The sequence below is a fragment of the Nothoprocta perdicaria genome, unplaced genomic scaffold, assembly GCF_003342845.1.
Source record: "Nothoprocta perdicaria isolate Ctin4 unplaced genomic scaffold, notPer1 scaffold_86, whole genome shotgun sequence".
Classification (NCBI taxonomy): domain Eukaryota; kingdom Metazoa; phylum Chordata; class Aves; order Tinamiformes; family Tinamidae; genus Nothoprocta; species Nothoprocta perdicaria.
The window spans coordinates 1,519,627-1,534,020 of NW_020456154.1; the positions used below are offsets into that span (position 1 = coordinate 1,519,627).

Genomic DNA, 14,394 nt, shown 5'->3' on the forward strand with positions numbered 1-14,394 from the left:
TTATGTAATGATCTACTTGGAATGAGGACATGTGTGGGATCCAAAGCAAAGTGCTGCTTGTGTAACAGGTTTCCTTGGGTCCCGGGCAAAGTGCTTGCATTCCCRACTCAGGGACATAGATGCCAGACGTAGGGAAGTGGTGCCGCTTCCTTCACAGGCTGCAACTAGACCAGGTTGCTCTTGCTTGAGAGGAATGATGTGCTCTTCTCACCCAGGCAGGCTTTTCTCACAGAAACGTGGTGTGCGAAGGAAAAGAAGGGTCTTCTCCACATGGGGAGAGAGTAGGAGCACATGAGGGTGTTTCTTTCCAATCGACCTAGGACTTTTGACTGTGTAAATAGGTAAAGACGGGGGAGTCTTACAAGAARCACATAATAAGAAGTGAAAACCAAAGGACACTACTTCCACAAAGCTACATGGGCCTCTGGAAGCACCTCTGTTGTCTTTCCTGACCCATGCCAGAACCCTTCTTGGGAGCTTTTCAGAGAGCAAACACCTCATAGAATTTCCCATTTATGAACTCATGGCCCTTATTTTCCCACAGGGCATCAAAATAATCACCCCACCAAAACTGAAATCTGAGACTTCTTTTGTTAATTGTTAGAGCTGGCCAAATTTGACAAAATAACAACTGTGTCCTGGCTTAATGCTGGTTTAGTCCAGGATGCAGTTATTACTTCATAAACAGGAAGCTCTCAAGTTACAGTCAAATTAGATTTATTTCCCTGTCTTATCTATCAAGTCCACCATTTTATTAGCTTTCTACTTTTACATTTTTTTTCTAATTCATTTCCTCCTGCCTTGTAACCCTTTTACAYATCAATAAAATATCCATTCTCCTAGCAGAAGAAAAAAACTCTCATGATAACCAAAGCCGGAGWGGATGCGGTGTGACGCCAGAGGGCCTTATTTAAGATGGGATCATTAACAAACATTCTAGAGCAAACAGTTAGCAATTTACCTAATGAGGGATAAATCTGTCTTCTAAAATGGCAAAAAGCAGGCCGAAATATGAAAGCGTAGCAAGTGAGGAAAGTTGGAGAAATCGACAGGAAGCCATTTTTCTCTCCTTCATTCTCCCTTCCCCCTTTTTTTTGCACCCTTAGAATGAATGCAGTATCCCACTAGCTGCATAGGGGAGTGCAAACAGTGAGTGCAAACACAGCCCTTGCCCTGTGGGCCTGTTTGCTTAGCTGTGCTGGCTGTTTGATCAGCAATAGACTCATTCTAGAGCCATCAGCTGCTGTTTGCTGTAGAGTTTTAGAGACCTGTTGTTAAGAGTTTGGGCCACTGTGTTGACAAATGCCTTTTCCGAGCAAGAAAGCTCCCCGGGATAGTCCTGGCTTCCATTGTGGCTTTATTCTCTCACCTCAGTACGGTCTAGTTCCCTAGCACAGAATCACAGAATTACAGAATCTTTATAGTTGGAAAAGGAGGATCCTTCAGGATCATCAAGTCCAACCGTAAATCCATCACCACCATGTCCCCTTTTACTGAAGGGGGGAGGGGAGTTTGGGCCATCTTTGGAGCCCTTCCTGCAAGACAGGATATTCAGGGTCCTTAAAACCCCACCTTGGACATAACCATGGCAGCCTGAACCATTGTAACATCTTGAGCCCAGACTCCTGGTAAAGAATTTCTGCTTCCTCTGTCTCATAGTTGTCAAATTTATTGCCCATTGCTCTCCTTCTTGTATAGTCTTGTACATCTATGACRTTCATGGACGCCAGGATCCCAGGGCTGTGGCACTCTTCTCTCATCTTTAGCCTAAGTATTACAGATATTGCTGACCTTTTCTTTTGTTAATTACGTGGCCACATGAAAAAACAGTCAGCTAAAGTGGCAGAATTATAGTAGTCCACCAGGGCTGCCCTGTTCTTAACCTCTGTGAGTGTCCTCCAGAATTAATTCTGCCTCACGGTTTAAACCCACATTACTTCACAGATGGCTTGCAGAAGCAGTTTCTGTATCCAAATTGGTATTAGAGACAGGTTCAGTTAGAAGGTAAGTGTACAAGGCCAAGCTGGGGCAGGGCTTGGCTGTGTGTTCAGTGGTGTCTTGGTAGCCTTGTGAACAAGGTACTGTCTGAGTGTTTTCCTGTAGAGCAAATTGCATGGCAACACAGAGCTTGTGCTTTTTAATCCTTCTTGACCTGCTCTTAGACTTTCTGCAGTGACTTTGACATTTTGGGACAACTAGTTTCCAGAAATGGCTCTGCACAGAGGTTTTCCTCAGCGTCTCCTTTCCTTTACCCCACAATTACACTCCCCTTTTCAGAAAATACTAGATCCAACCAACACATATTCAACTTTTGACCTACCTCAAAATAATAATGATACAGCCGAGCCTGCATTTTATTGTTAGCCGCAAATTGAAGTTGTCCAAGTATTTCACAGTCTTTAATGAATTAAGTCTTATAATCCCTATGAACTTTCTAATGAAGAGCTGTGGTCAGCCACATGTCTTGGCAGCTTTGCTCCCAGTACCCTGGATCAGTCACAGTTCTCTGCATCCAGGAAAAGGTTACAGTCTTATGTGCAAAAAATTGGGATGTTCCTGCTATTTTCAAGATGGGTGGTACCTCCTCATTCATGAGTCAGTGGGAATGCAGTGATTGGGCTGCTTTGTTGTGAATGTTGTATGTCAAGTCATTATTTTTCCTCTGAAAAAGAAAATATTTGTTCCTTGACAAACCAAGGCAGCCCTTTTCCCTTCCTTTCCTCTTTAGCACACTGGATTTTCAAAGCTCTCACTTTTAGAACATTCTATTTCCAGTCCCGAGAGAGACAAGGTGACGAGTTGTCCTTCCTGATAAAAAGCCTGTGGTATTTTTACATTACATAGTGGCTCTGTTTAGTTTGCTCTATATTTGTACATAAAAAAAAAAAGTCTTTCCCATCCAGTAAGAGAGAAAATAACTCTGACCACATTATTATGAACAACAAGTTTTTCTTCTACAATGTAATAAATTCATCTGAGACAGGATTTGTACCAGGGAGGTGTTTTCATAATTATGTGGCAGGAATAGATAGGAGGTGACTCTTAAACTGACTTAATTATAAAGGTCTAAAAATAAAGTAAGAGTAGCAATATATGGATATTTATTAATCTTTTATAAATATATATGACAGCCACATGAATAGGAACTGTTTTTCCTCTCTCTGAGATCTGGCAGTTGTTTCCTTCCCATGATCTGATCAGGAAGAGGTGAAGAGGCTCTTTGAGTGAATTTGCAGTGCTGGGCTCTGTTCCTGGGGCACTTTAGGGTCATGTTAGCACACAAATTGCAGATATTAACACACTCAGAGCTTTATTCCTTGCAAAGGGCTCTGGCATGAAGATGTCTGGAGCCAGGAAGAAGTGTTATTCCTTTCTAACTCTAGTGTCCRCTAACAGAGATCTCTCAGCCTTTTCTGGGATAGGTAGGACTTCAACTGGCTCAAACTGCACAATGCTTACAAAAAATACCTCCATCTCTTATGAAATATTGGGCAAACAACAGTTCAGTTGTATGGAAGGATGTCTTCTCTCAGTGTCCATCCATAGCTTTCTTGGAAGAGTTCTTTGACACTCTTGCCCTGTGACCCTGGGGAACTTAAAACACAGCATGAGAAAAAGGTCTTACTCTGCTTACTCTACTATATGCTGTTTTTCTAAGTAATGTTTCTGCTAAAATATCCATATTGATAGTATATTGGACAAGCTCACTGGATGAGCTTCCAGAGCCTGCAAGAAATGGGATGATGACAAATTTTGGAAGGGGGAAAAAGGCCATTATGGAAAGAGCTGAGGGGCATGTCTGACTTGTGGATGATTAGATTGCCTGGGGTCCCTTTGTCTCTCTGGGTGAAGGATCTTAGGTTCAAGTCATTAGGGAGACTGTTGTTTCTGGACTTCTTAGCAGGAAATTTAAAAGATGCTTTTACTGCGGATTTATTTTCTTCATTTGCAACCACTCCTTATATGCAAGTATCGCTTGAGCATTTTTATCATTAGTAGTATGCTGTCATCCCTGTTGGTTCTGACCTTGTATATTAACTACTCGTACAAGATAAAGATAGTCAACATAACCTGTTTCTTACATGTCCTAACAAAGTAATTTTTTAAATTTTGGTTTCAAGATCCTCTATTCACCTCTGCTTAAAATTGGTGAGTAAATTTTGCAAAAATATGAAAACAAAGGATATGTTCTGACTATTGTATTTAGGCTCTTTCCAGGTATTATTATAAAATAATAAAGGCTCAGCCCTTCTTTTGCAYCAAGGGCTTTATGAACATGAATTAGCTATAAATACCAGGTAATTGTTACAGTTGTCCCATTGAAACTGAAGAAGAGTGGTGAAATGACATGATATCCCTGTGAGCCAGTGGTAGAGCTTCTTGGGGAAGAGGCCTTTTCTTTGTCCTGATATTTTCAGGCTCCTGACCGCTACCTCAGTACAAATAAAGAATAACAGTGTCTGGACTTCCTGTCTTTGCTCTTTCTTCTAAGTCTTGGTACCTCCCCTTACACGTGATTTTATTGTTAATAAAAAGAAAAAAATATATAAGTACTTCCTTGACAATTTCTCCTCATAATAAGATTGTAATCTGAATGCTCACACCCTTTGAAGCACCCATTACAAGTATMGGTGCATGGCTTACTGTCTTGGCATCATTTGCTGCAGTAAGTGCTATTTTTAATACTCACATGTGTACTTTGGCTAATAGGTTGGTTATTTTATCCTTTGTTTCCTTACTTAGTGCTTTTGTACAAAATATGACCCGACGCAGGTGCTATGTTAACATTTGCTTTCCTAGGCTCATCCAAACCGAAATCAAACATCTCTCTTTCCGTATTACTTATATTTTATAGCTAGAGACCTCTTATTTCCTTCTATCATCTCCACTTCTGAAGACCAATGCAAAGAAATCCTTTAGCTGTCTGCAATCTCCTTATCATCATTGATTACTGCTTTTATTTTAGGATGGTTAAAATCACCATTATGTTTTCTGGAAATGTTCCTTTTCTAAATTACTTTAAGGATGTTYTATTATTACTAATGACTTTCTCAGTATGTCCATTTTTCTGCTGTCTCTACTTATCTTGCCATTTTCTGTAGTTTCTTTCTATTAGCCCACTTTGGTCTTGAACTCAATTGTCTTAAAGATAAAATCAAATACACTCTTGTTACGTGTATTTTAAACCAATAACTTGTTCTTTATTTTCATTTTCTCTTTTTTTCCCCCTCTATGCAGTGGGACTTCAATATGACTCATTTAGTCAGTCTCAATTTTCCTTTAGGCTGTTTGCGGCTGGAAAAGGGACCAAACTAAAACCATAAGGTCAACAACTCTTCCTTTTCCACCTAGTGAACAGAGCAGTGTTAAAACTCGATGCTCAAATCCACCTCCAGAGTTTGCTTGCAGTCCCTAATTTCATAATGAGCTAAAGTAAACTTGGCTTCACACCAGTCCTTTTTTCTAGGATGCTGGCTGTCAGCCTATCTTCATTTGGAATGATTTCCTACATAACCCCCTTGTACTATTGCATACAATTGTGCCTGGAGTTTGAATAGAAACCTTATTCTTGTAGAACTCGTGACAGCAAAAATCAACCTCATTAAAGAATAAAAGGTGAAATAAACAGGGAGGTAGAAGATCTGGTGGCTACTACAGAAAACAACAGCTGAGAGATATGCTGCCTGGAAATACTGTTCAAACTGGGACATTTTCCTCTGATTCTGCCATTTCTGTAGCAGCCAGAGGGGCTTCTTGCACAAGAGAGAAACATGAAGCTCTCCTTACATTGCAGGTGGCATTGCAAAGCAGTTAGAGAGATCCAAGACTGCAGTTTGACCAAGATAAATCCCAGGGAGCTTGAAATCTTTCCTCAGAGGCAGCGTAAGATGAGATCTTCCTCCGGGCTTGCTCTGGTTTGCTTGATTTTGCTAATGAAATCACTCCCAAGGAAATGGTGGGGAGAGCACTGGGCTGCTCGCATGTGCTCTACCACACTGACACCTCCGCCTGTTTAATATGTGGAGCTCCAACATCTTAGCGCGGTTTCCCCACTTATTTAAATRCTTTTCCTTTGATGCTGGCAGCCAGCTGTACCACTTGCCAGGAATCTGAGCCCACTTCCTCTCAGGCTGCTACCAGCCAGACAGGGGAACATTGCAGCCACTGCAAGGAAGATTATGAGAGCTTCTGTGTGCTATCCAGGAAGCCAGAAAGCGCTTATTTTTTCCAGAGCTCGAGGAAACAAGCTGTACCAAGCTTGTCTGGCAGAGCCATATAAGATTTTAAGGCAAAGAGGGTGTGCGGCCGCGGGAGGAAGGCTTGTCGGCCCTAGGGAAACACTGTGACAGGGGGGTCTCTTATGAACTTTATCACCACCCATTTGGATTCAGGGATGATATATCAGATTTTCCTGCTTCTGGACAATCACGTTTTAGGCACCCAGACTATACTTTGATGAAAGGTATTTGCGAAAAATGGGGCTAACATATAGCAGGAAGGTACTGGTGCCTCACTGGGGCCCAGCTACCCCAGGAAAGAGGAGCTGCTAATTCACTGGGGGAATAAAGATCCCAGGGAGCCTGGGAAAAACAAACAGGTCCTTCTGGGCAGGGAATTGTTTTTCAGGATCCCTTGGCAGGCAACCAGCTGCTCTGCTTTGTAAGGTCTTGTTCTTCCATCACAAGGAGTGAAAAAATAACTGAAGAGAGTTCCCATTTTATTGAATAAAGTCACTGTAATGCACTCAAAAAGACCAGTGCTGCTACTCCTCATTGTGAGAGCTATGGGGTGCAGACTAGCTGCACATTACAGGTGCTTGAATAAACAACATTACCACTTGCAGGAGAGGATAAACCACATAAAATACAAGCCTAATGACTTCAGCCCAGCCAGCTTCTCTGTCACTGTCCACAACCCGCCTCCTGCCTCCCAAACTGCCTCCAGCCCCCATACGCTGCCTGCCTCGAGAGCGAAAGCAGAGGAGAGAACAGCCAGGGCCACACAGAGAGACGCTGGGGAGCCCCTTCACTGGGCAGCCACATGCAGGATACATCACTGGGATGCCATGCCGCATATATATGTGTTTTTCATGAGCCATAYGCATTTCTGCTTTCACTTACCTTCCCCATTCCAGCATGAGCATGCCCCAGCTTGACGACTACGGGGAAATTCGGGGTTGTGACCTGAAAGACAGAAGGAAAAAGCCCTCATTAGCATTTCTTTCTAGGGATTTCTATTTAGTAGCTTTTATCCCTAAAAAGAAAACTCTTCTAAGGTCAAATAAAGATAGTCCTGGTGGTTGGACAATAAGCAAACAGCTCTTCACAGGGCYTCAGGTAGTTCTGAAATGGAGATGAGGTAAAATTCATTGGCTTTGACCTGCTTATGCTACCGCACAGCAGTAATCTCAAAAGTCCTCTGATTTTTTTCTTCCCATCGTCTTGCACCTACAGGCTTGAAAACTTTCAAATGCTGAAAACTTTTCAACTGTGAGAAAGAAGAGATTTTTTTTTCTTTTTTTTTTCTTCCACACAGACTGCTTCAGTCTTTAAAGTGAGTGTAACTGCCCCCTCAACAGCTCCTCTTCCTCTCCTGTCATTAGTCATGGGCGAAGGAGAGAGGGGACAAGTGCCAACCCTTCGGTACAACACACAAAGTTCATCCATCTTTAAAGCCTCTCCCTCTCTCCTCTGACTTTGGGGATGGGTGTAGGGAATAAAAGAGAACAAAGAAGGGTTGGGATCAGCTACAGAAATAGAAAAAATGATGTCATGTCTTCTTCTTTCTGGCTTGTGTGGTATTTACATTGGGCAGGGTCTTGTCATCCAGCCATGCAGGAACATCTTAATACAAATGCAAGGTTTTATTCAACCAGGTACTTGGGCAGCTTGAAGTATCCCCGCTGCTTTTCATCTCCCAGTTTCTTGCTCATGTAGGGATTTACCCATACAGATCAGCTGAGAGAAGCTATATGGACTTGGAGCAAGTGCACATACTATCTGGGACAGCCTAGTACCAGGCAGAACTGGCAGGAGGATGTATAGACTGCACCATCCCTCCATGCTATCCGGTCCATTTCTGCATATGTACTTGACATCACCATCATCTCCCACTTGTCCTATACTCCTGCTCTTAGTGATCCAAGTGCTTTCCATTCAGCATGTAACAAGTTATGTATTCTATTGCATATTTAATTTGCTTTAGACATTTTTTTTCAAGGAACTTTTATCTTTACCTCAGTGCCTCAAGCAAYGAGCTCTATTCATTAAGCAGTTAACCTGGAGATCTGGCAATGGGAGGGATTTGGATTTTGACAGACAAATGGCTCTCCTATTTGTTTAAGTTTGAGAATAGATAAACAAATTGTTCTTGTGCTAATTGCCAATTGTCTGTAAGGACAGGCAGGCGCTACGCCCTAAAGATAGAACCATGCCGCCGTCCCCATCTGTGGCAGCTTGCTATAAATAACAAAATCAGTAATGAACGCTGAAATGTTTTGCTATTCAGCTGCTTATGTAAAGAAATGTCAGCGGAGAGGGAAACAGTGCAGCATGTTCTCAAACAACTGGTGTCACTCGTGAGGACCTTCTTCTGGCAGAGAGTTCAGCATCCCCTTCAGACAGCAGAATGGCACCCTTGGCTGCAATACGCCACAGTGCGGGTGCAAGCAGCGACCAGCACCCACTATTTCCGAGGAAGAGGCAAGAAACTGTGATAGGTGACTGTCCTAAAGCTCACTAGTTAAGAGAAGCATGTATGCAGGCACGTGAGTATCTACTCAATTTCTCCTTCCCCTCTTTAATTCATTCTGAGACCCTGAAACTTAATTTACTACCAGCATAAATGAGCCAAAAGGAGGGCAGCACCTGAGGCTGACTGAAGATAGGGCTACGGAAGGACTGTGCCAGGTGCCAGGCCTTTAATGCTGAAAGATGAAAGGCAGCCTAGGAGCCGGGGCACCTGCGTAGGATCTGGGAGACCTGGCTYGCTTCCCGGCTCTGTCATCCATGCCCCACGCGCACTGTTTGAGCCTAAGCACTTGCTAACCTGAGCCTCCGTTCCCTGCTTGCTGTTCCCTATCCACAGGAAAAGCGAGCTGCATGGTGTGTGTGATACCCTGGCAGGATGGCCAGGGAAGTGCGCTGCGGAGACAGGGCTCCATCACCCGCTCAGAGCAGCCCGGGGCAGGAAGCATCTCTGGTTGTCCCATCTGTGTGTCCCACATGGGGATTTTGCTAAGCAGCCTGCCTTGGATGTGGGGCTGAGTGGGAAGCATTTGTTTTCCTGTGTACATGCAAAGAAAGTCTGAGATCCAATAAACAACCCAAGTTTACTGCTGGCCTGATAGGAACCACAGGGATGGGGATGAGACACGGAGCCAGGCTCTGGGTGTGCGGCAGCCTTGCTGGGAAAGCTGCTGCCTGGGGGAAATGCTGGCACACCATCTGTCTGCCGGGTGTCCCCCTCCAAAAGCCAGCGTGGAGGAATGCACACACACACAGGGACCTGCCTCACGTGGGAGCCAACAAGAGAGAACAGCAGATACACTTTTTATAATGGATTTAGTTAGTGATAATGGAGTGTCCTTAGTGTGTGCTTAAGTTAAGCGGAACTGACAATTCTTTGTAGTGCATAGGGCCAGGCCAACTAAAGCAACGAATCCATAACCACCCAATAYGGGAATTCGGAGGCAGTCACTGAACTCCAGTGCAATTGACGGAGCCATTGGCAGTTTCCAGCAGATTCTCATCAGGACCTGAGTCCCATTTCTGTTGCTAATAAAGTGGCTAGCCAGCATCCTTGGAAGCACATGGATGGATGAGGATGTTGAAGGGAGGGAGGATATGTTATACATATGACTAGGAGGCTATTCACACACATACCCACTGAGAAATTCCGCGAACAGCCACAATAGCCGCATGAGCAGACCCTCAAGCCGAGTATTTACACAGGCTTAGTCATAGATTTCCTGGGAAAGAAGGCTCCTACAATCAAAGAATAACACTAAAGTTTAATAAGAAAAGCATGTCTGTAGTGAAATCATGCAAAGAAATGTCTGTGTCTTTCTGTGTATTTGTTTATGTTTTGTAAAGGATCTCTCAGAGAAATGGGGAAAAACACTTTGATGGCTTTAGAACCCGCATAAATTGTTGACAAGACTAGTGCTGATGATACCCAGTGGGTTTTGGGATGAGACTGTGACGCTGTTGCTAGCTCCGTGATCAGACACAGGATGTTAGTTCATATGCACAACTCAACCCTTTGAATTAAGGTCCTATAAAATTCCAAGATGTTCTCACACRAAAGCAAGAGGAGACGGCAAGATTTACATATGTGTCCAGGCCTTGGCATATGAATTCCTCTGTTTAGAAACAAGCAGGAGTTTGAACCCTGAACTGGGGACTCAACAAAACCATCTTTGGTAGCAGTGGGGGGAGAGTCCTGACATATTTCCCACTTAYGGCACTGGAGTCCAAAGCAGGTCATTTCAGCCTCTAATTTTAAGAGCGATGCTCTGTTTGTAGTGTCTCTGCAAAGATAACTTTGCAGTTAATCAGTATTTTGGCACTACTGTGTGAAAGTTAGTGCTGGTATGCATACATTAGTCTCTATTTGAAAACACATGGCTGTAAACTATGACACTTCAGTCTCCATCTCTCCTTTCCAACAAATAAACCAGTTTTGAATACTTCTTGTAAATATATAACTATTTTCTGTATTGCTGGTGGAGAACAGAGTTAATTATAAATGAATTTGCATAGAATTATCTTAGGTGAAAGCTGATTTATCTCATAAATATTATATTTTCCCTTTTTTGTTCTCCTGTGGCCTCAGGGGAGATTCTGGCCTTCTGTCTGTGATTTCATATAGTCTTGTAGTCCATAAGCAATGCAGAATGCCCCCCTTTGTTTCTCTCTCCCGTGCTTAGTTTTGTACATTAGTTCATATTATTCATCTTAAGGGATGCATTTCCAGTTCTTAGTTCCTTTTTCTCCTGTAGACCCTTTCCAAGAAATACTGAAATGCTTAGTCCCGGATGCTGTAACATCATGAGTGATGTTAGGAAAATGTTAGGGAGATGGGAAATAGGAATGCTAAAAATCTAGTTTCTTGGCATTAGTACTGAATAACTATGGTGTCTAGTATCTTCAGTCAGGGCTGAAGCCCCATTGCACAAGGTATTGTATTTTTTTTTTACCTCACCATGCCCTCACTGTGAGGTTTTCAAGCTTTTATATTCTCAAATTGACCTTTCTATTCATTTTGCTGTCTTTACTTGCATGGCAACAAAGCCTGTTCTAGGTGGATACCTAATGGATTACTGGAATGTTGTTGGTGCACTTGAAAGCTGAATGGTCCTGATATGTGTTGAAAGTAATGTGTGCAGCACTTGCTTGGTGTCAATTCAGTCAGAGGAGCAGTGAATATATATGATTTCCTGTGAAAGCAAACAAGCCGATTCAAACCTGGAGGAAAGTCATTAAGTTGTGGTACAATGCCATTATGCTTATGGAGAAATCCTTTGGACAAGCTGAGCTGAAGATCACCACTGACTGCATGCTGGCCTTGCCAGACATGGGAGAGTCAGGGCTGTTGAGTGAAATGTGGAAGAGAAGCAGTATTCCCTGCTATTCACCTCCTCATTCATGAGCTGGGGTAATCACCAGCTCCATGCAGAATGGCTGACCCAGATTAATACTATAGCCACACGGATGTTCACAGTGACCAGTGCCAATGAAAGACAATTTCTCCCTCTCTGGTGTTTACCAGATTAGAAATGGTGTGAGAAGCAAGCAGTGATGGGAGAATGGGTTGAACAATGGGAGTTGCTAGTGTTAACATCTGTGTTCTATTACAGACCCGTGCTGGACTCCTTTAAAATATACATGTATGTTCATATAATTATAGCACAATGAAGAAAAAATCATTACATGGAGGGAGGAGGGTTTATACTTCCAAGCCAGCTGAAATAAATCCTAATAAAGAGTAGGTATCCTCAATGGTCCCTAGAGGAAGCTGGAGATAGGAGTTTTCACAAGAAAAGTGCTGACAATTTTCTTACAGGAAGGGTTCAATAACAGGTGAATCAAGACTGCACTGTGTAACACAGGAGGCAGGTATGAGGCAGGTATGGTGAGTGATAGATGCACTACCAGTTGGAGTAAAATTGGACCCTCATATAAGAAGAGACAGTGCCTCAAATTTGGATGGGATGAGCTTTATTAAGCCTGGGTAATGAGATCAGTGCTGTGGGCAAGATGGATGATTTTGACGGCAGTTTTTGAGTATTTTGTAGGGGAGGCTTGTAAAACCAAACTGCCTAATGCACTTCATGCAAAGTCCTGTGAGTCCAGGGCCCACAGTTTTGGCAAGTGAGGGCAAGAAGATTTTAGAAGAGGCATAAAGAATGAGCAAGAATGGGGCTGTGGATTACTAGGTTGTAAGAGAAGAACAGTACTCAATAGTTTGAAGGAGACCTCAGTGTTACTGGGCATCTGTGGGAGCTATGARAGGACCAGCAATGAGTGTGAGGCAAAAGGTTAGATTTTAATGCTTTGGATGGATGGACATTTACTTATTCCATTTAGCAGTGGAGYTGAGACCTCTAGCTTCTGATCACAACGATTAGTTACTGGATAAGTAGGAGATATCATATAGAGATATAGCAACGATGAATTTGTGATACCAATTGAAGTCAGCAATTGCTTAGGGCAAGATCCTTTGGGTTGGTAGAAAAGTATCTTTTAATCCTATCATTGCTTTTTAAAAACATGACACAAAAGCGGAAAACCCAGCAGCAATATGGCTTAATCCCCACATCCTCAAATAAGCAAACCACAAACCAATGTTTCAGGGCTTTTAACACTTGCTGTGGTTAGAATAAGCCAGTGAAGTGGGTGGAAAGGGTTAATCATAAAGTTTTTGTCATGAATTCCACCTCTAATATTACTTTAATTTCTCTTCTAGTATTGAGATGGATGCTTTTGGATTCCCAGTGCTCTCCCTTAGTTTTCAGAGGATAAGAGTGTGAGTATTTTATATTCTTCTGATTCCCTTGGAGCTTCAAGTGTGAGAATTACATGAACAAATCCAGAGAATCAGATACTCAGCAAAAGAAATACTACTGTCAGTGGGGTTTAAGCCTATATATAATCCTCCCAGCATATGTATTTGCGCATACATGTATACGTGTGTGTATGTGTGTGTGTAAACACACGCATCCAGCAGTTGTGGCCAAAAATTCCCTATTGACACCTCTTGAAATACAGGCAAGTCTTTTAAAGGGTGCTATGAGATGGAGATGCTTAACACAGGGATATTTAATTTCTTAATATGCAGTGTTTGCTGAGCGAGGAATAAATTTTACAAGTGTAGTTGCCTTTAAGGAACCCTCCTGTATTTCCTTATTTACTAGGAGTGTGAATACATCCCTCACATTCTTTATGTTGAAGACTTGTTTGAGTACTTTCTTTCTGAGTGCAATGGAAAGAGATGGTAAACACCAGTGGTTGACAGGGTGGAGAATTCTCTAAGGTTCTCTTTGGATGGATATGTTTGGGTAAATTGGAGTACCTAAACTGTGGTAGAAGATACAGGAAGGAAAGAGAGGAAGGAAAGATCCAATGATTCTATTCTGGAGTTTTCTGAGTCCTCTCTCTTTCAAGAACCCCTACAGTTCACAAGATACTGCCTGACGGGGGATCTTTCTTCACTCACAAGGCTTGATTGTCCCTTCTTGGGGACAAACCATGAGTCCATACTGATTTAAAAATTATCAGCATGGAGTTTCTTYGGAAAGAACAAAATTTCCCCAAGCTTAACAGCAGAAAACAACCATCAGCAACAGGCACCACAGAATAATTGGGGCTTGCTGAAGCTGATCACTTACCTGTTAGTGCTAATCTTTACCTCACCATACAATCAATTGCAGATGCTTTCCTACCTCCATAGAGCAAAGTGAATATTGTCCACTGTGGAAAAAMCCTGGCTTTTATGCAAAGTGCAGCCATCTGCCCTGATGGCAACGCTCAGGAACATCATTCTCTTTTAAGGGCTTGGTTCCACAACTTTCTGTAGCTTATTATAGAGTGGTGCAGTTATAGCAGTGAGAAATAAGCGGGCCTCTTATTAGTCCATCCAGCAAGCAATACTCTGCCTGATGAAGAAAAGGCTCTGAGGTTTAAGTGTAATTCTCAYGCTGTTGTAAATGTGCCAGTGACCCTGTGTGCCCCTGGCAGACATTGTCATCTCTCAGACACTGGCAGGAAGAAAGACACAAACAACGAGCCATGGATGCTGCCTTGYAAAGGGTACAGGTACTATGGTCCACTGGAACATGTGAAATACCCCCCGGGCTCCTGGAAGCTGCTGAGCAATGGATCACTGCCTCCT

The 14,394-nt window shown here is 42.8% G+C and overlaps 1 protein-coding gene across 2 annotated transcripts in view; it reads right to left on the reverse strand.

Annotated features, from left to right (window-relative positions):
• The window catches only part of SYN3 (synapsin III), a 177,185-nt gene that overhangs the window by 27,997 nt on the left and 134,794 nt on the right, over positions 1 to 14,394 (reverse strand). For both annotated transcript variants that reach the window (XR_003251418.1, XM_026052296.1), the window contains exon 6: positions 7,122 to 7,184. Coding sequence is in view for 1 of the 2 variants with exons in the window: in XM_026052296.1 (XP_025908081.1) it covers positions 7,122 to 7,184 (63 nt within the window). In the remaining variant the exon portion in view is untranslated. The remainder of the gene's footprint in view (positions 1 to 7,121; positions 7,185 to 14,394) is intronic.